The sequence below is a fragment of the Physella acuta genome, unplaced genomic scaffold (assembly GCF_028476545.2).
Source record: "Physella acuta isolate Inbredline_101_S28 unplaced genomic scaffold, ASM2847654v3 ptg000921l, whole genome shotgun sequence".
Classification (NCBI taxonomy): Eukaryota; Metazoa; Mollusca; class Gastropoda; family Physidae; genus Physella; species Physella acuta.
In genome coordinates this window covers 39,365-58,155 of record NW_026732438.1, presented here as the reverse complement: position 1 = coordinate 58,155, position 18,791 = coordinate 39,365, and the positions used below count along the sequence as shown (strand labels likewise).

At 36.3% G+C, this 18,791-nt stretch overlaps 2 protein-coding genes and 1 pseudogene across 5 annotated transcripts; all 3 read right to left on the bottom strand.

Moving 5' to 3' along the window:
* Nucleotides 1-1,201: 1,201 nt before the first annotated feature.
* Nucleotides 1,202-4,951, bottom strand: LOC131953423 (uncharacterized). 2 transcript variants are annotated; one of them, XM_059316596.1, is made up of 3 exons: nucleotides 4,926-4,951; nucleotides 3,223-3,604; nucleotides 1,202-2,200 (listed from the first exon to the last, which is right to left on the bottom strand). In XM_059316596.1, the coding sequence occupies exons 2-3, from the start codon at nucleotides 3,561-3,563 to the stop codon at nucleotides 1,963-1,965; spliced, it is 579 nt and encodes a 192-aa protein (XP_059172579.1). In that variant the 5' UTR covers nucleotides 3,564-3,604; nucleotides 4,926-4,951; the 3' UTR covers nucleotides 1,202-1,962. The 2 variants fall into 2 exon arrangements, with proteins under 2 accessions (XP_059172579.1, XP_059172578.1); XM_059316595.1 differs by lacking the exon at nucleotides 4,926-4,951 and adding an exon at nucleotides 4,646-4,796.
* A 2,238-nt stretch (nucleotides 4,952-7,189) lies between these two features.
* On the bottom strand, nucleotides 7,190-10,592 carry LOC131953424 (putative membrane protein DDB_G0293934). 3 transcript variants are annotated; one of them, XM_059316597.1, is made up of 4 exons: nucleotides 10,544-10,592; nucleotides 9,524-9,776; nucleotides 7,651-8,779; nucleotides 7,190-7,303 (listed from the first exon to the last, which is right to left on the bottom strand). In XM_059316597.1, exons 2-3 carry the CDS (start codon nucleotides 9,739-9,741, stop codon nucleotides 7,657-7,659), a joined length of 1,341 nt encoding a protein of 446 aa, XP_059172580.1. In that variant the 5' UTR covers nucleotides 9,742-9,776; nucleotides 10,544-10,592; the 3' UTR covers nucleotides 7,190-7,303; nucleotides 7,651-7,656. The 3 variants fall into 3 exon arrangements, with proteins under 3 accessions (XP_059172580.1, XP_059172582.1, XP_059172581.1); XM_059316599.1 differs by having other exon boundaries at nucleotides 7,190-7,300; XM_059316598.1 differs by having other exon boundaries at nucleotides 10,536-10,588.
* Nucleotides 10,593-12,855: 2,263 nt separating this feature from the next.
* On the bottom strand, nucleotides 12,856-15,277 carry LOC131953430 (putative PPE family protein PPE62; annotated as a pseudogene).
* Between the last annotated feature and the right edge of the window lie 3,514 nt (nucleotides 15,278-18,791).

Genomic DNA, 18,791 nt, shown 5'->3' with positions numbered 1-18,791 from the left:
TTTTATTATACCCTAAAATGACGAAACAAAATGATTTTCTTTAAATAGGTCTAGAATATATAATTATGCTCTACTATTTACTTAACTTTAAACTAGCTTTCCTTGTGATTTTTTACTCTCTTGATCATAGGCGGAAAACATTATCAAGATCATTAATGCCCAAATCCGTTATTATTTCATTTAAGTTTTTCACATCAATCTGTATTCTTTTAATCCATACTTTTAAATCTTCAATGAAACTTGTAGCAGGTGTGTTCGTAATTTCATTTTACTGTGTATCAATTAATTACTATCTGTATATCGAAACACAGTTAAAATTCAATGAACTCCACGAAAAATTTAAAAGGCAAGATTTAGATGCAATAAATAATTGAACCTTATGCCCTACATGGAGGCCATTTTTTGGAGTTTTGTTGTTGCCTTATGCCCTACAGGGAGGCATGGTGGAGTTTTGTTGCTGCCTTATGCCCTACAGGGAGGCATGGTGGAGTTGTTGCTGCCTTATGCCCGACGAGGATGCCTGGTGGAGTTGTTGCTGCCTTATGCCACACAGTGAGACACGGTTATTAAGTTATTACTTATGTAAGTAAGCCAACATTATAACACTGATATCATAACTGAGATGAGACGAAAAATTAAAGCACGTAGAATAATAATTTAAACGTGCCTTCGAGCTCAGGTTTTCTCATTGGCACCTTATCTGCAGAACAGTTGTGTGTTGTCAGATATATTTCATAAGGAACGAATAATTTCAAGAGTTTATCACTCCTTATTTCAATTTCACAATATAAGTACTAGCAACTCCCCTACCCCCCCCCCCCCCCATACACACACATCCCTAATAAAAAAAATGTGGTAAATTATTTTAAAGACAATTAATATTTTATAAAAACAAATACACAAGTAAAAGTGAAATATTTTATTTCATATATTACCGTATAAAGTCGAGATAAAATCATCGAAAAAAGAGTACAATTATTTGTGAGTGTGTAGTCAATATATCAATGTCAACAGCTCGTCTTAACGTCTAGTAGTTGGTTCATAACGTGAACTGCTGGTGAGGGTGGGGAGATGGTGGGGAAACAATTCGATGTTCTGAACGAAATACATTTTATTTTATTCAGAACACAAAACACGATTATAATACCGAATAAAAGTGGGTCTATGTGTAACTCCCCCCCCCCCCCCCCCCAGTATAAAAAAGGGTAAATGATTTCTTTTTACTGATGTAAGCAGGTGTAGTGGGAGCATCTGCTGCTAGGAAACTGGACACTGACCCTTAGTGGTCAATCACCATACTCACACCTTTGACATTTTACTCCTAAGCTCAATAATTTCCCCTTGAGTAGGATTTAACCATTCGGAACATTGTCTAAGGCACGTGACTAAAAATTCGGAACGCAGTTTAATTAGTATGTGCAATTGGGTAGTGAAGGAGGTAGATGTGGTCGGGTAGTGAAAGATGTAGATGTGGTCTTTGCGTCTAGTGGTTGGTTCATAACGTGGACTGCTGGTGAGGGTGGGGAGATGGTGGGGAAAGCAATCATATGTTCTGGACGAAATACATTTTATTTTATTCAGAACACAAAACACGGTTATAATACTGAATAAAACCCGCAGTGGTCAATCACCATACATTTCAATCCTAAGGTCAATTATTTTACCTTGAGTAGGATTTAACCATTCAGAACATTGTCTAAGGCACGTGACTAGAAACTCGGAACTCAGTTTAATTAGTACGTGCAGTTCGGTAGTGAAGGAGGTAGATGTGGTGGGGTAGTGAATGATGTAGATGTGGTGGGGTAGTAAAGGATGTAGATGTGGTCGGGTAGTTAGTAGATGTGGTGGAGTAGTGAAAGATGTAGATGTAGATGTGGTAGTGAACGAGCTAGTTGTCGTAAGGTAGTGAACGAGCTAGTTGTCGTAGGGTAGTGAACGAACAGGTCATGGTCGGGTGCAAGTCTATTCCTCCTCGTCTGATATCGTGATAACTTCTGTCTCCTGTAGCCTAGGCTGACGTGCTTTCTCCATTGTGTGGGACCGTTCTCTCTTAGCTCTCACAAGGGCCTTCAAACGTTCTTGCACAGCTCGTTGCTCTGCCTTTTTCCTTTTGTTCTCAGCTTTTTCCAAAGCTTCTTTCTCCCTCCTGTCACTGTTTCCTTCAGTCAGCGCTCTAACCCGTTCAGTTTCCATAGACACGCTAAATTAGTTGAAACAAACTTAAAATTACATCATAGGTTAAATTGTCTATTTTTTAAAAAATATTAATTAATTAAACATAGATATGGACACTTCATAATTAGCTTAGTTTTTTTTTCATACTTCAGTTTCCGTATACTATTTTGACAACTACGCCAAGTTAATCAGTGTGATTTTATACTGATTAATAAAAATGTGATTAGCCGACTCATACAGTTAATAATGCGAAACAAGTGAGCTTAGAAAAACATTCAGCATTCGCATTTGAATCTTTTAATTTATTTTAAATATAATACCAAAATTACATTTTGCAGCACGTTTTAGATGACTAAAAAGTAAAAGAAACAATATTTTTTTTCTTTTACTATCTCTGAAAACATCGATTCTATAAAACAAATAGTTGAAAGTAAATCTTACAGAAATTGTATTGAATACTGACCTAGTCAGATATTACCTGAATTCTTACATGAACCGTAATCATTTAAATTCAAGATTTCTCTAAAAATATAAGTTTTCAGAAAGCGATAGAAAACGGTTACATATAATATTAAAAAATAATCAATACTAACTAGGCATGCAAATGTGGTATAATGTAAAATTTACAAGCACAAATGTATTTGACCACCAAAACTTTATTTTATTTAAATCTTTTCAAGAAAATGTGTTGTTATTTTAATTTAAGTAGATGCAGGATAAAATACACAACCTAAGCTGTTGCGGGTTTCTATGTCCGAAAACAAAAACCAGCCGCGTAATATCTCTTATAATGATACTCAACAATCAGAAAACTGGTTAATGATTAGTTCCCTTTCGAACCTGACAGTCCAGGGGAGAGTAACCTCGGTATATGAGGCATAGTGCGGTAGGCCCAGTCGACTTTATTTTCCCTAGCATAAACTAGGTACCCATCAGAGCTGGATATACTCAGGGAAGTTATGCTGACTTGAACCCGGATTCGAACTCGAGACATTCGGGTTAGCAGTTTAGGCTAGGCCGTCCCATAGAAAATCGGTTGTTACCTACCTTTTTCTACAGCTGATAGTTGATGAACTGCAGGTGTAAGTGCATCCAATAATGTTCCCATTAATGATTAAGTTTCCTTTTCCAATGTTAATAAATGTGCAGTTGTAGGCATTGCCATTGATAATATTTGTTCCGCCAACATTGATGGCCGATTTCCCACTTTGGGTGTTAATAAATGTGCAGTTGAACACATTGCCATTTATAACATTGCACCCGCCAATGGTCCCATTGATCAACGAGGTCAGACCACTTCCGGTATTATTAAATGTGCAATTGTACACATTGGTATTTATAATATTCCATCCGCTATAGTTGTTGAGCGAAATACCACCGCTTGACATTTTACGTGATATTTTTACACCGCGTAGTAACCGTCAGAGATCTAGGGAGTTGTACAAAGCACATATATATATATATATATATATATATATATATATATATATATATATATATATATATATATATATATATATATATATATATATTTGCTGCGCTGTAAAAGAATTAAGAAACAATCATAAGCTATTTTACCTAACAGCAGAATGGTTTCATGTTTTATTCTTTAACTGGGCAAGTGTTAAAATTGGGTCTAGAATTGGTACAAGGAATTAGGGCTAGCAGTAGGTAGAAACTCAGGACTTAGTCCTCTTTGCTCCTTATGGAACATAGGACCTCCACCATTTCCTTCCATTTCTTCCGATCCCCGGCTATTTATTTTGTCATCTCCCAAGACATCCCTGTTGGCTTCAGTTCTTCAAGAAGACTCCGCCTCCAGGTCTGTCTTGGGCGCCCTCTTTTCCACTTTCCCTGGGGGTTCCACTCAAGCGCTTGGCTTGTAACATTTGTGTGAGCCTTTCGCAGTGTGTGACCCACCCAGCGCCACTTCAGAAACTTAGGGCTTGGGTTTAGCTGATCTTTAAAAAAAGTTCATTTAAAAAAGTACATTTCCGGCTCCAGAAGCTTCCCTACCCCTTTACCTAGACGAGCATAGGCCTACCCTTTATTGCTAAACTGTTCGGCTCATTGGCTTAGTAGAAGATACCGGTGACATCACGGCACTTAGACCAGAGTTACTTCCAGTCATCTTTTCGGGGGGGGGGGGGGAGATGGAATTTATACAGAAAACATGCATTTACCAGTGTCCGACCCGACCCCCTTCCCCCCCCCCCCCCCCACACACACACACACCTTCCCGTCTGGAAGAAACACTGACTAAGACCGCAGTTTATGGGAAATTGGAAAATATTTTGATCAAAGACATTACTAAAGTTAGTATGGTTAAGTTGGAGTTTTCAGTAATTATATTTATAACCACACGTAGGGCGTATTTTTGCAAGTATCAATACCCTAACCATAAAGTAGTTTTAGAAAACAATAATTGTTTTTTAAAAATGGTATCGGCAAAATTTTGAGAACAAATTACAAAGAAGTGGGGATTTTAAGAAGATCGATCACGGAGTTCCTGTACAGCCAATCAAATCATCCACGAAAGTAAAACATCACGTTATAGATTTCTAGATCTAACTTAAGTTTGATTTTAAAATAAATAGAAATGTAGCCTTAAATTAAACTCAAAAAAAATATATTGAATGAATGCTAAAATCCTTAGAAAACAACCTATCTTTAAATATTAGCCTAAACGCGTTTAAACAATATTAAAATAAAATAGAAATTGAAACATCTTAAATTTTTTACTTCGTTACCTTCAACAATTTGTTTGGTATCTGACGTCATCATCTTGAACACGTTTTTTTTTGTGTAAGTTTTTTCACGTTTTTGGTGCGCTCTTTCCCTTAGGCCTAACTAGTTAGGTCTAAGTCTAAGTTTTTGGTAGGCCCTGAGCTCATAAAAAACCGTTTTAGTAACTAACTTTTATTATGCCCTAAAAAGGAAAAAAAACGATTTTCTTTAAATAGGTCTATATAATTATACTCTACCATTTACTTAACTATAAACTATTTTTCCTTGCAATTGACTTACCTGAGATGTGGTTAACTAAAACCTTTTATAACAAAAACAAACCGTGTTATTTATTTTATAAAGAAAGAATTTTTAGCGAATCATATAGGTCTACAAACGTATAGTGAGTTTTTTACTCTCTTAACCCAAGGCCGACAACATTATCAAGATCATTAATGCCCAAATCCATTATTATTTCATTTAAGTTTTTTTTACATCAATCTGTATTCTTTTAATCCATACTTTTAAATCTTCAATGAAACCTGTAGCAGGTGTGTTCGTGATTTAATTTACACTGTGTATCAATTAATTACCATCTGTACATCGAAACAAAGTTAAAGTTCAATGAACTCAACGAAAAATTTAAAAGGCAAGATATTTTTTTAAACTTAGACGCAACAAATAATTGAGCAAAAGCTGATTTATTTTTAGTTTTACTTCATATAGCTCAAGTAACGCTTCAGCCAAGCGACATCTAAGCTCCAGTTATTCTACAGCTGAGCTTAATCTAAGCTCCAGCTACACCCCAGCTAAGCTCTAGTTAGGCTCAATCTAAGCTTCAGCTATGCTCCATTTAAGCTCGAGATATGCCCCATCTAAGCTCCAGCTATGCTCCAGCCACCTTTCAGCTAAGCACTATCTAAGCTCTACTTCGGTTCCATCTAAGCTCCAGCTATGCTCCAGCCAACGTTCAGCTAAGCTTCCGTTAATTTAAAACTAAACTCCGACAAAATCCATTTGTTAGCTCCATCTGCGCACCATTTTGCAGTTGAAAATTTGAAGTGGGTTTTGTAAAATGGTCGCTTTCACAATATTTGTATGTATTAATATTAAAAAGAAGTCTACTGGTAAAATCAGCCACGGTGCTTTTTTGCTGTTTTTTTTTTAAAAAAAAGATCTTCTCCTCTTAAGCGAAGTAATAATGTTACTAGGTACAGTTGTTTTTACGGTTGCAATTTTTTAAAGCAGTAATATATCGACTTTTCTGCGCCTGCTAAAGAAGTTTTTTTTAAAAACACCGTTTTTTGTTGTTGCTTTTTTAAGTCTACCTGAAGTAAATTTTACATGTGCAGGCCCTATTCCTCAAATTTAATTTTAATTTGTATCAAAGCATACCACTGAATACTCCCGCTCTAAAATGAAAGACCTCGGGCAGATGAGGCTCGTTAGCTGGGGACAGCCACTCTTCTAGGAGAGACAACTCCAAAATTAAACAACTGCTGCCTTGTAGTTTGTTCTTGGTTGGACAAAGGCTATGGAAGCAAATCCAAAACGAAAAGCAGGCTGAAATCGGAGTCAATGGCCTCAATGGCGCATAACCAGTTGACACGTAACGCTTAATTGTGTTGGAGGCGCGGTCGAGTCGGCAAAAAGCTCATGGTTGATAAATTCGAACAAAGTCTCGAGTTCAAACCCACTGGCAGATAAATCTCGATCCCCTTCGACACTAATAATTAAAAACGAAGAAGAAGAAGAAGAACTGAAAGACCATTGAGAACTGGAGAGAGATGAAAGAGGTCCTGACCAAAGGACAGTGGGGTATGGTAGGGTTTTGTTGCTGCCTATGTCCCACAGAGAGCCATGATGATTAAGTAAGTACATAAGTAGGCTAATTTAGCACCATAATTTGAAGTGTGTGTAGAGGCAAAACATTAATGAACGTGAAATACAGACTTCACCTTCATTAAAGCTCAAATTTTCTCATTGGCACCTTAACATTCTTCATTGAAGACGTCTAGGTTGAGCATAAAAATTGGGCTGTTCGTATTTCTTTTATGAATGCAGTACAGTGTGTGATGTAAGAGATATCTCATAAGGAACACACACTTTTGACACGTAATTTCAATAGTTTATCAGTCATCAGTTAAATTTGACAGGCAACCAACCCCCCCCCCCCCCCTCACCTTCCCCTAGCACACACATACACACAAAACCATACCAAAAACCTACACAGATATAAATACATTTACCAAACAATTAATTTTTTTTTTAAAAACAAGTAAAATAGATTTGTTTTATTTCATATTTTACCGTACAAGTCGAAATAGATTTTTTTGGGTATATATATAGCAGCGTCAACAGCTCGTCTTTGCGTCTAGTAGTTGGTTCATAACGTGGACTGCTGTGAGGGTGGGGAGATGGCGGAGAAAAGAAACCAAACATTAAATAGCCTAAACAAAACGGGTGCTAAATACTAAATAGTATACATTCTAGGCGTGGCTTTTGTTGGCTTCAACTCTAAACCTACTTGTCTGAACCTAACAAGGATGTGTTTAGTCCCCACTGTTTTTTAACTTTGTAATTGATTCGCTGATTTAAAGTGATAGAAAATTAATTATTCCATTGAAAAACAATGGAACTTTCAATTCATAATGTCGGAAATAATTTAATTTTAAAGTTAAAAACTTGGTCAAACAAACAAACATACCGATAGCCAAATAGAGAAATATACAAACGGCTGATACCTACCTTTTTCTAAAACCATACACCATTGCTTCCTGTGATGTATGTAGTCTGCACATTCTCTTGGACGATGAGACCGTTGTTTCCTGCGATGTAAGCAGTCTGTAAGCTTCTTTGAGCGGTGAAACCATTGTTGTCTGTGGTGTAACATGTCTGATGACTCGATTGGGCTCTGTGGCCATTGTTTGTGTTAACGTATGCAGTCTGATGACTCGATTGGGCTCTGTGGCCATTGTTAGTGTTGACGTATGCGGTCTGATGACTCGATTGGGCTCTGTGGCCATTGTTAGTGTTGACGTATGCGGTCTGATGACTCGATTGGGCTCTGTGGCCATTGTTTTTGTTGACGTATGCGGTCTGATGACTCCTTTGAGCACTGTGACCGTTATGTCCTTTGACGTATGCGGTCTGAAGACTCGATTGGGTATTGGCACCATTGTTTCCTGTTGTGTAAGCGGACTGAAGACTCCTTTGGATACTGGCACCATTGTTTCCTGTTGTGTAAGCGGACTGAAGACTCCTTTGGATACTGGCACCATTGTTTCCTGTTGTGTAAGCGGGCTCAAGACTCCTTTGAATACTGGCACCATTGTTTCCTGTTGTGTAAGCGGACTGAAGACTCCTTTGGATACTGGCACCATTGTTTCCTGTTGTGTAAGCGGACTGAAGACTCCTTTGGATACTGGCACCATTGTTTCCTGTTGTGTAAGCGGGCTCAAGACTCCTATGAAAACTGGCACAATTGCTCCCTGTTGTGTAAGCGGGCTGAAGACTTCTATAGGCACTTACACTATTATTTCCATTTGCGTAAGCGGGCTGAACATTCTCTTTGGCGATGACAGATCTACTGTTGGTGTTATCGCCGTTGATGAATGTGGCGCTATCCTCTTCTTCGTCATCTGATTGATCAACTTCCATATCCTCTAACATTGGCCCACGAGCTATTTCCATTGTACGGGATCGTTCACGTTTAGATCTTTCAAGGGCCCGCGAACGTTCTTGCTCGGCTCGTTCTGCTGCTTGTGCCCGCTTTCTCTCCGCTCTCTCAAATTCCCAGGTCCATCTTCTGTCGGAATTTTCTACAACCCGCTCTTTGGCGCACCCAATTCTTTCAACGTGGTATGATTCCGACACACTAAATTATTTGAAAGAAATAATATTAAAGGTGAAATGATTTGTTTTAATACGACAGTAATATTCTAATATAGTTTTACAGTATATTTGACATTCATTTTTTTAACTGTCAGTTTGAATACTTAATTAACCAATCAAGCCAAGCTAATAGTGGCATGTTTTACTCGTATTCGTAAAAAATTTATTCGTTTTCAAATATCCAGTTAAACGTTACAAAACAAGAGAGCTTATAATCAAATTTAGCTAAGTATTGTAATGCAATTATTTTTATATTAAAATTTAATACAAAATAACAATTTTTGCAGTAACTTTTAGCAGACCTGAAAGAGGAAGGAACACGAAATTTTTTTCGTAATGTTAGTTTTTACTTAAATCCTTAAACTAATGCAATAATTTAAATTTAGAGCAACGCTAAACCCAAATGATCTTTTCCAAATCTCTGTATCCTTCAAAACCGGAAAGTGTTTAGATACAATATTAAAAGATATATATGATACTTTTAGCAGAATGAAAAATAAGTCACTTTAAACAGCTTCGGTTTAAGTTTATAATTTTTCAACCACTAATTTCTTTAAAAAAGCATTTCCTTGAATATTTAACTACCACTTTTATTAAAACCAAAATATTAATTTGACTCAATGTAAGTAGATTCAGGATAAAATGCATACCAAATATAATATGTTTATTGTATTGCATCAATGTGGGATAATAAAACCTAACCATCAGGACATGGGTTAGTACCTACCTTTTTCGATACTCAGTGCTGATGGTGAGACCTCCTGGACGACTGTTGATTGTGCGTCCGTTAACGTTTCCGTTGATATCAAGGTTACCACCCCCCGTACTGTTGCAAATAGTATTCGGCATGCTGGCGTTTACGATGGTCAGTGCGCTGCTGTTGTTGAATGGACTAAACTCTCTTGCAACAGCTCCAGAGATCGCAGGTGGATCTGATCTCTCCATTTTGTTTTACCTAGCAGTAACCAGCCCTCATGGATCTAGGTAGATCGTACATATACATATATATATATATATATATATATATATATATATATATATATATATATATATATATATATATATACATATATATATATATATATATATACTTTTAACGTATTATGATTATGTTAATGCTATTAATAATTTTTCATTGTGTGTGCGTGTGGTGTGCGTACGTGTGCGTGTGTTAGAGTGTAGACACACATTCTCACACAGACGTGCAAGATTGAAAACTAAGTATGCATGATTACAATGCATCATTTATAATCCATATAAGATAAAGAAGGGAGGTGTAAAACAGTGAAAACTGTCAAAATAAATGTTAATATTCCGCACTAGTAGCAAACTTCCTATATCCTCTGTATATTTGCTATTTAATGTCAAAGCAATTCATTTTAAAATATTTTTAAAGACAATAAAATGGGAATTACAACAAAAAAATGTAGCCACATTGACAAAGTAAAAACAATTATTTTAATTTTTACTTTATCGGCAAATTCTACTAAAGCTACTTGGATTTTTAAAACGTTTTGTTAACCTTTATTCTTTTAAATTTAATGCCATTGAAAAAATAATACTCTAGAATCTATTATTTAAAAAGTTATCCTATTCAAATCTCGAGGGGTTAAAGATCTACTATCAAACAGAATATGATCGTTTAGTGCTTAAAATCAATATCTCTCTAAACTCTAAACAGCCTATGAGTTTAAAAGCATTAAAATAATATAAGAAACATCTAAAATTGTATGCTTTACTTCGTTACCTTCTTAAAATCCTTTCGGTCTCTGTCGTCATCAATTTTGAACGCGTTCAATATCATTTGTTTACAAAATTTATTGCGCGTTTTGGTGCGCTCTTTCTCCTTCTATGGATGGTAAGCTAGCGGCACATCATAGTGTTTTAGATCCAGAGGCGTAGCGAGGGGGGGGGGTTGGGGTGCGGACCGCACCGGGTGACACCATTTAGGGGGGTGACACCAAGGCAAAAAATAGCAAAATATATAGAGAAAACTTTGAGGGGGGGGGGGGCAAATCGAAAGTTTGAGGGGGGGGGGGGGGGTGCAAATCGAAAATTTATCACCTGGAAGGGTCGCTCTCGGGGGTGACACACCGGGTGACACCCGACCTCGCTACTGTTTAGATCTATAGCACTACCTTTGATTTTACTTTTTTTTTAAAAATCCTACATTTTGGACCAATGGTTTTCAAGTAACAGACTGGCGCATGCGCAAACAGATCGTAGCTTAATTATGAACGGCTAGAGACAACAAATTAGCAGATGTTATTATCAGCTGTGTCAAATACATGCTACCATGCACACCTTGTTTGGCAACGGGGTATGTGGGGATGGAGGTAAAATCGCATAATGTATATTCATTTGCCTAAGACGCCTATCATCATCATCATCATATTTTCCCGTTCATGCCCAAGACACATGGGGCAGATAAAGTAGAGTTCATCTGTTAGGTACCCATCATCTACTGACTTGAATTCAGATTCGAACTCGAGACTCTCGGGTTAGTGGTCTAACGCTCTAGCGATAGGCAGAGTTTCTTCTGCCCCCCCCCCCCCCCCGGAGAAAAAAGTCTGGAAGAAACACTGTCGCTAGGTCATGCCGTCAATAAGACAACTATAGTCACCTATACCCGTGAACATGTCAGTTACGTTTTCCAACCCATACCCATAGGTAGCTAGAAAGACCTTCCTCACCCACATCCTTAGGTAGATCGAGCTACCTGCTCCCACCATTACCTGCCCCCACCATTACCTGCATCCCCCCCCCCCCCACCTAAAGGCAGCTAGAGCTACCTGCAGAACACACACACACACACACCCATATTTCAGTCTATATTATAAGCTATTTCATTTAAACTTTTTGCATGTTTGTTTATTTGTTTATTAGCTTGTTTGTGGTGTTTTGGCAAATCATGTAACTCAATTTTGACCCATTTCTAATGCAACAATTTAGTTCAAATTTTCAAGAGATGTTCGTCTCCGACAACAATGCAAGAATATTCATTTTTATCCTCATAGACCTTAGATTTGTCTTTGAAATTCAATATAATAATTACTAAACACAATAATAACAGGGGAGATAACAAAATTAAACGATGTCTCGTCCAGATAACCGACGACAGTGAACTGTTTTTTTCCAACGGCTGAGTGATATTTTAAAAATTAAATATATATATATGACAGGAAATTTTATAGCATATAAAAATATGTACAAAAAAGAACTATTTGTTTTTATATATTAAACACGAACTCATTGTTGTTAGTGTGGAAGTAAGGGAGGGGGTGGGGGTGGCCCAGCCTACAAGGGGTCACAGGTCGTTTGTATATGCTGGACTATTTTATTTATAACTCAGTTCTTTTTCTCTAATGGTTCTTATCGGTTCAAAGCTCCCCTAATGTCTATTGGTCAATTTAAAAACAAAACAACAGAAAGCCATCATTAACACACTGACTTGTTGTGTGTAGAAATATAGGAGTTCACGCATCGCTCACAACGTGTGGTCACTTGAGTGTAGGCTTGATCAGATGGTCAGATGGTCGAGACAGGCTCTGGAGGCAGAGACACTAAATCGTCCAGCTAAAATGATTGCTAAGATAAGTTCATTTACTCTGAGATCTACCTAGATATCTAGATTTAGATAGGCCTATATTTCATTTTTAGTTAAGTTATTTAGCAACGGAGATTAAAATAAATAATTGTATTTTATATATATATATATATTAATATAGTATATAGATCTAGGTCATGATCTAGTCTACACTCTACAGCCCTACTAGATTATAGTCCATAGACTAGACAATGTTACAAGGTTCTATCTATATTCTTGAATCTTGATATTTTTATAACTTCAGACAGAATTATAATTTTCTATTGGCATACGAAGTGATTATTAACAGAAGTAGGCCTATTCCTAGATCTATATCTCTTGTCTAATGTTGACTCAGTTTAATCTTATTTACATAAATGCCATATGCTTGTAACTTTACCTCATAATTTATCTCCTGTTAATCGTATTTCTTGTTCATTTTATCTCTTGTTCATTTTATCTCTTGTTCTTTATCACCTGTTCATTTTAGCTCCTGATAATTTAACTCCTGATGACTTAGCTCCTGATGACTTAGCTCCTGATGACTTAGCTCCTGATGACTTAACTCCTGATGACTTAACTCCTGATGACTTAACTCCTGATGACTTAACTCCTGATGACTTAACTCCTGATGACTTAACTCCTGATGACTTAGCTCCTGATGACTTAGCTCCTGATGACTTAGCTCCTGATGACTTAGCTCCTTGTAATTTAGCTCCTGATAATTTAGCTCCTGATAATTTAGCTCCTGATAATTTAGCTCCTGATAATTTAGCTCCTGATAATTTAGCTCCTGATAATTTAGCTCCTGATAATTTAGCTCCTGATAATTTAGCTCGTGATAATTTAGCTCGTGATAATTTAGCTCCTGATAATTTAGCTCCTGATAATTTAGCTCCTGATAATTTAGCTCCTGATAATTTAGCTCCTGATAATTTAGCTCCTGATAATTTAGCTCCTGATACATTGCCTCTTGATACATTGCCTCTTGATACATTGCCTCTTGATACATTGCCTCTTGATACATTGCCTCTTGATACATTGCCTCTTGATACATTGCCTCTTGATACATTGCCTCTTGATACATTGCCTCTTGATACATTGCCTCTTGATACATTGCCTCTTGATACATTGCCTCTTGATACATTACCTCTTGATACATTACCTCTTGATACATTACCTCTTGATACATTACCTCTTGATACATTACCTCTTGATATATTACCTCTTGATATATTACCTCTTGATATATTACCTCTTGATATATTACCTCTTGATATATTACCTCTTTAGGGGTTCGGCGTGGTCGAGTCGGTAAAGCTCATGGTTGCTAAACCGAAAAGTCTCGAGTTCAAACCCTCGGGCAGATGAGGCTCGTTAGCTGGGGACAGCCACTCCTCTAGGAGAGACTCCAAAATTAAACAACTGCTGCCTTGTAGTTTGTTCTTGGTTGGACAAAGGCTATGGAAGCAAATCCAAAAAGAAAAGCAGGCTGAAATCGGAGTCAATGGCCTCAAAGGCGCATAACCAGTTGACACGTAACGCTTAATTGTGTTGGAGGCGTGGTTGAGTTGGCAAAAAGCTCATGGTTGATAAATTCGAACAAAGTCTCGAGTTCAAACCCACTGGCAGATAAATCTCGATCCCCTTCAACACTAATAATTAAGAACGAAGAAGATTACCTCTTGATATATTACCTCTTGATATATTACCTCTTGATATATTACCTCTTGATATATTACCTCTTGATATATTACCTCTTGATATATTACCTCTTGATATATTACCTCTTGATATATTACCTCTTGATATATTACCTCTTGATATATTACCTCTTGATATATTACCTCTTGATATATTACCTCTTGATATATTACCTCTTGATATATTACCTCTTGATATATTACCTCTTGATATATTACCTCTTGATATATTACCTCTTGATATATTACCTCTTGATATATTACCTCTTGATATATTACCTCTTGATATATTACCTCTTGATATATTACCTCTTGATATATTACCTCTTGATATATTACCTCTTGATATATTACCTCTTGATATATTACCTCTTGATATATTACCTCTTGATATATTACCTCTTGATATATTACCTCTTGATATATTACCTCTTGATATATTACCTCTTGATATATTACCTTGTTGCTTTTATTTCTTTGTACTTTAATCTCCTGTAAAACTTGTCTTTTGTTTATCTTATCTCTTGTAATATTTTTGCATTTGCTTGTATCACACCTCTTTAATAATTTAAATATTTTCATTTTTTTTTCTATGTTGTCCTTGTGTAGTCACTGTAATTCTTTACTCTCTCAGCCACTTTACTTTTATTTTTGACTAATCAAACATTGTTTAATCCTTGCATTACATTTTTTTAAAAATCTGAACAAAAAAGTTGTTGCATATAACTATGCAGTGTGGGTATTTGTTTAAATATTTACTGTTATAAATTTTAGTTTTTATTTTAGTTTTTACTTTATTCTCAGTTTTTATATGCAATTTTTCTTACTTAACTGATGTATTTCTTTTAAAAGTTAAATAATAGTATATTGCCTATTTTATTTTTTATGAGATCTATAGCTTATAACCTCTATCAATTTACAGTAGTATCGTTATAGGCTTATATAACTGCCATATTTGGAATTTTGAAATACATTTTTTTATTACTGTTGGTAATGAGCTAATTTCTTTCAGCCTTCACTTTATTCTTTAATCTTTTACAACTATTTGTTCATTGAATTTTCTTTCTTATATATGTATAAACAATACAGGCTATAACATTAAAGAACCTGAACACATTTCTCTAATTTATCGTTTTCTTGATGAAGGTTAATTTTAAGAACTTTAATTTTACTCACTTGCTCTATAATCCATTATGTTTTAATTTAAATTTGTATTTAATTTGTATTTACAGTTTATTTTTTTAAATTTGTATTTCATTCTTAAAAAGACGACTGCCAGACAATATTTTTTGGCTACAAGTTTTTACAAACCTTTAGTCAAATTTATTTACTAGCCAAATGTTTACTAATCTTTGTAAAAGTTTAGTATTCTTTGAGATTTATTTACATGATTATTTACTTAGTTTAACTACATTTATAGAATAACATGTCTTTTGTATGTACTGAATGTATAATTATAATTAAATTCCAAATATTAAGTTAATCTGTTTTCTTTACTAATCATTGAGTTTAAATGTCTATTTAGTTTATCAGTATTTGAAATATTTTTAAACATTCTATATCATGTTGCCTCTAGTCTATAATACTGCATTTAATATATACATTTAATGCCTATATAACAATACATTATTTGATTGCTTTGGCTAATTTTAGCTATTTCAGCCACTTTTATATTTTCTTATAATGTTAGGATTAACTTGCTTTGTTTCCTACATGAATATCTCAAAACCGTTTGTCTTATTTTCCTGGTTTATTACCTCACACAAGTTTATGTTTGATTCCTTTAAGTGTATCCTAGAGACTTTAATTTTGTTTCCTAAATCTGTATGAAGAATAACCCACAATTGTGTTTATGTCAGCTTTGTCGATAAATACAAGCATTCTTAAATCGCCTGTAGTGTACTCCAAAGATAATTACATCTTTTTTATCCTTCATTTATCAATTTCCATGTATTAGTTTTGTCTAATAAGTGCTCCTGGCCCTTTTATTTATACTCGTGATTGTCAATTCCTAATTTTTTTTTCTGGAAACATTAAGTTTATGTAGGGTACTGTATTTTATTAGTTACAAATCTTTTTTTCTTCAAAAGAATGTATAAGGTTGCTGCTTTATTCCTTGATAACAAAAAATCCTATGTCAAATATAGTTAAATCTCTTTTGGTTCTGATTGGATAAAGTTTAGGTTTGTTCTATATACATTTCATTTTGTTGAGTGTCTTCACCTTGTCCAAGAAAAATTATCTTTTAAATTTTGTACATTTCAGATTGAGGATTTGAGATTAGTGATTTGTGTATAGGTTGTACACTACTTGTTAATTTTAACATTCTGTCAACTGCAAGTAGCACAGGTAAAACTGCCATTTTGAATGCTTTCACTGGTAGCTATTTATATACATGTCTTAAGAAAGGTTAATGTGTTTATGTAGGTATGAGGTATTCACGTCTAAGAGATGTGGCAGTGGATCCAGATAAAGACCAGTCTCAAGCAGTTTGTAAGTTTCTTTCATCAAAGATTAACCTATGTATTGTTCTAATACCAGATTTAACTGATTTATAGTAGCATTTTTTGTTTGCAAACCACAGGTGTTGCTTGCTTGATGAAGAAGAAACGGAGACCAACAGGACTGAGCATGAAGGGAGACAGTCATGACTTCACTGGAGCAAGGGGAGATAGTCAGGACTTCACTGGAGCAAGGGGAGATAGTCAGGACTTCACTGGAGCAAGGGGAGACAGTCATGACTTCACTGGAGCAAGGGGAGACAGTCATGACTTCACTGGAGCAAGGGGAGATAGTCAGGACTTCACTGGAGCAAGGGGAGATAGTCAGGACTTCACTGGAGCAAGGGGAGATAGTCAGGACTTCACTGGAGCAAGGGGAGATAGTCAGGACTTCACTGGAGCAAGGGGAGATAGTCAGGACTTCACTGGAGCAAGGGGAGATAGTCAGGGGTGCACTGGAGCAAGGGGAGATAGTCAGGGGTGCACTGGAGCAAGGGGAGACTACCAGGGGTGCCCTGGAGCAAGGGGAGACCACCAGGGGTGCACTAGGGTAACCACTCAGAGAATATCCAATTTACAACACTTAACAGAAGGCTACTAAAGTCTCAGCAACGGCAAACTTTTCAACTGAAGTGATGCTATACGGTTTTCAACTAATTTCATGCAGATCAGATCAGATTTATTTTAAACCTGTGATTCATATTTAAAAATGAGAAATGGCCCGTAGTGTTTAGAAATGAACAAAATTTTAAACTCTGATGTTTTGAACCAACTCCCTTGAAGTTGTCCCTTGCACAAGAAACATTTTCCATTTAACAGCATGAATTCAAGTTGTAATCAAGTCATTCAAGAACATATTTTTGTATGTCTGAACAGTGTTTTCCCCATAAATGATTTCACTTAAATGTTTCTTTAACTATTGTTAAATTCTGTTGTAAACTTTGCCAAATTTTTTTCTGATCTTCTCTGTAGCTCTCAATCCAGACATTTCCTAATGGTGGTGTTTGGCTGGCAGAATTATGCTGGGTCATGTCATTCAGTTAGGTCATTCAGTTGGCTCATGCCGTCCAGTTGGCTCATGTCATCCAGTTGGCTCATGTCATCCAGTTGGCTCATGTCTTACAGTTGGCTCATGTCATCCAGTTGGCTCATGTCATCCAGTTGGCTCATGTCTTACAGTTGGCTCATGTCTTACAGTTGGCTCATGTCATCCAGTTGGCTCATGTCTTACAGTTGGCTCATGTCTTACAGTTGGCTCATGTCTTACAGTTGGCTCATGTCTTACAGTTGGCTCATGTCTTACAGTTGGCTCATGTCTTACAGTTGGCTCATGTCTTACAGTTGGCTCATGTCTTACAGTTGGCTCATGTCTTACAGTTGGCTCATGTCTTACAGTTGGCTCATGTCATTCAGTTGGCTCATGTCATTTCTCTCCATCTTTAACAATCCCCTGAAAACACATTGAGATTTCATATCTCCAAAACTTTTTGTCACTTAATTTATTTTATTTAGTCGTTGACTATTGGCAGTGAATAAAGTAGCTGTGTGTTGCCTCTATACCTGTATGCTGTGTGTTGTCACTATACCTGTATGCTGAGTGTTGCTACTAGTGTGTTGCCACTATATCTGCATATTTGTCAGATGTTGTCAGTATACCTGTATGCTAGTGTTGCCACTATACCTGTATGCTGTGTGTTGCCACTATACCTGTATGCTGTGTGTTGCCACTATACCTGTATGCTAGTGTGTTGCCACTATACCTGTATGCTAGTGTGTTGCCACTATACCTGTATGCTAGTGTGTTGCCACTATACCTGTATGCTAATGTGTTGCCTGTATGCTAGTGTTGCCACTATACATGTATGCTAATGTGTTGCCACTATACCTGTATGCTGTGTGTTGCCACTATACCTGTATGCTGTGTGTTGCCACTATACCTGTATGCTAGTGTGTTGCGCTATACCTGTATGCTAGTGTGTTGCGCTATACCTGTATGCTAGTGTGTTGCCACTATACCTGTATGCTAGTGTTGCCTCTATACCTGTATGCTGTGTGACGCTACTATACCTGTATGCTAGTGTTGCCTCTATACCTGTATGCTAGTGTGTTGCCTCTATATCTGTATGCTAGTGTGTTGCCTCTATATCTGTATGCTGTGTGACGCCACTATACCTGTATGCTGTGTGACGCTACTATACCTGTATG

Coding starts and splice junctions, on each gene's coding strand:
- LOC131953423 (XM_059316596.1), bottom strand. CDS start 3,563: ATGTCAAGCGGTGGTATTTCGCTCAACAACTATAGCGGATGGAATATT. Junction 2,201..3,222: donor ACTATCAGCTGTAGAAAAAG/GTAGGTAACAAC, acceptor CAACTAATTTAG/CGTGTCTATGGAAACTGAAC.
- LOC131953424 (XM_059316597.1), bottom strand. CDS start 9,741: ATGGAGAGATCAGATCCACCTGCGATCTCTGGAGCTGTTGCAAGAGAG. Junction 8,780..9,523: donor AGCACTGAGTATCGAAAAAG/GTAGGTACTAAC, acceptor CAAATAATTTAG/TGTGTCGGAATCATACCACG.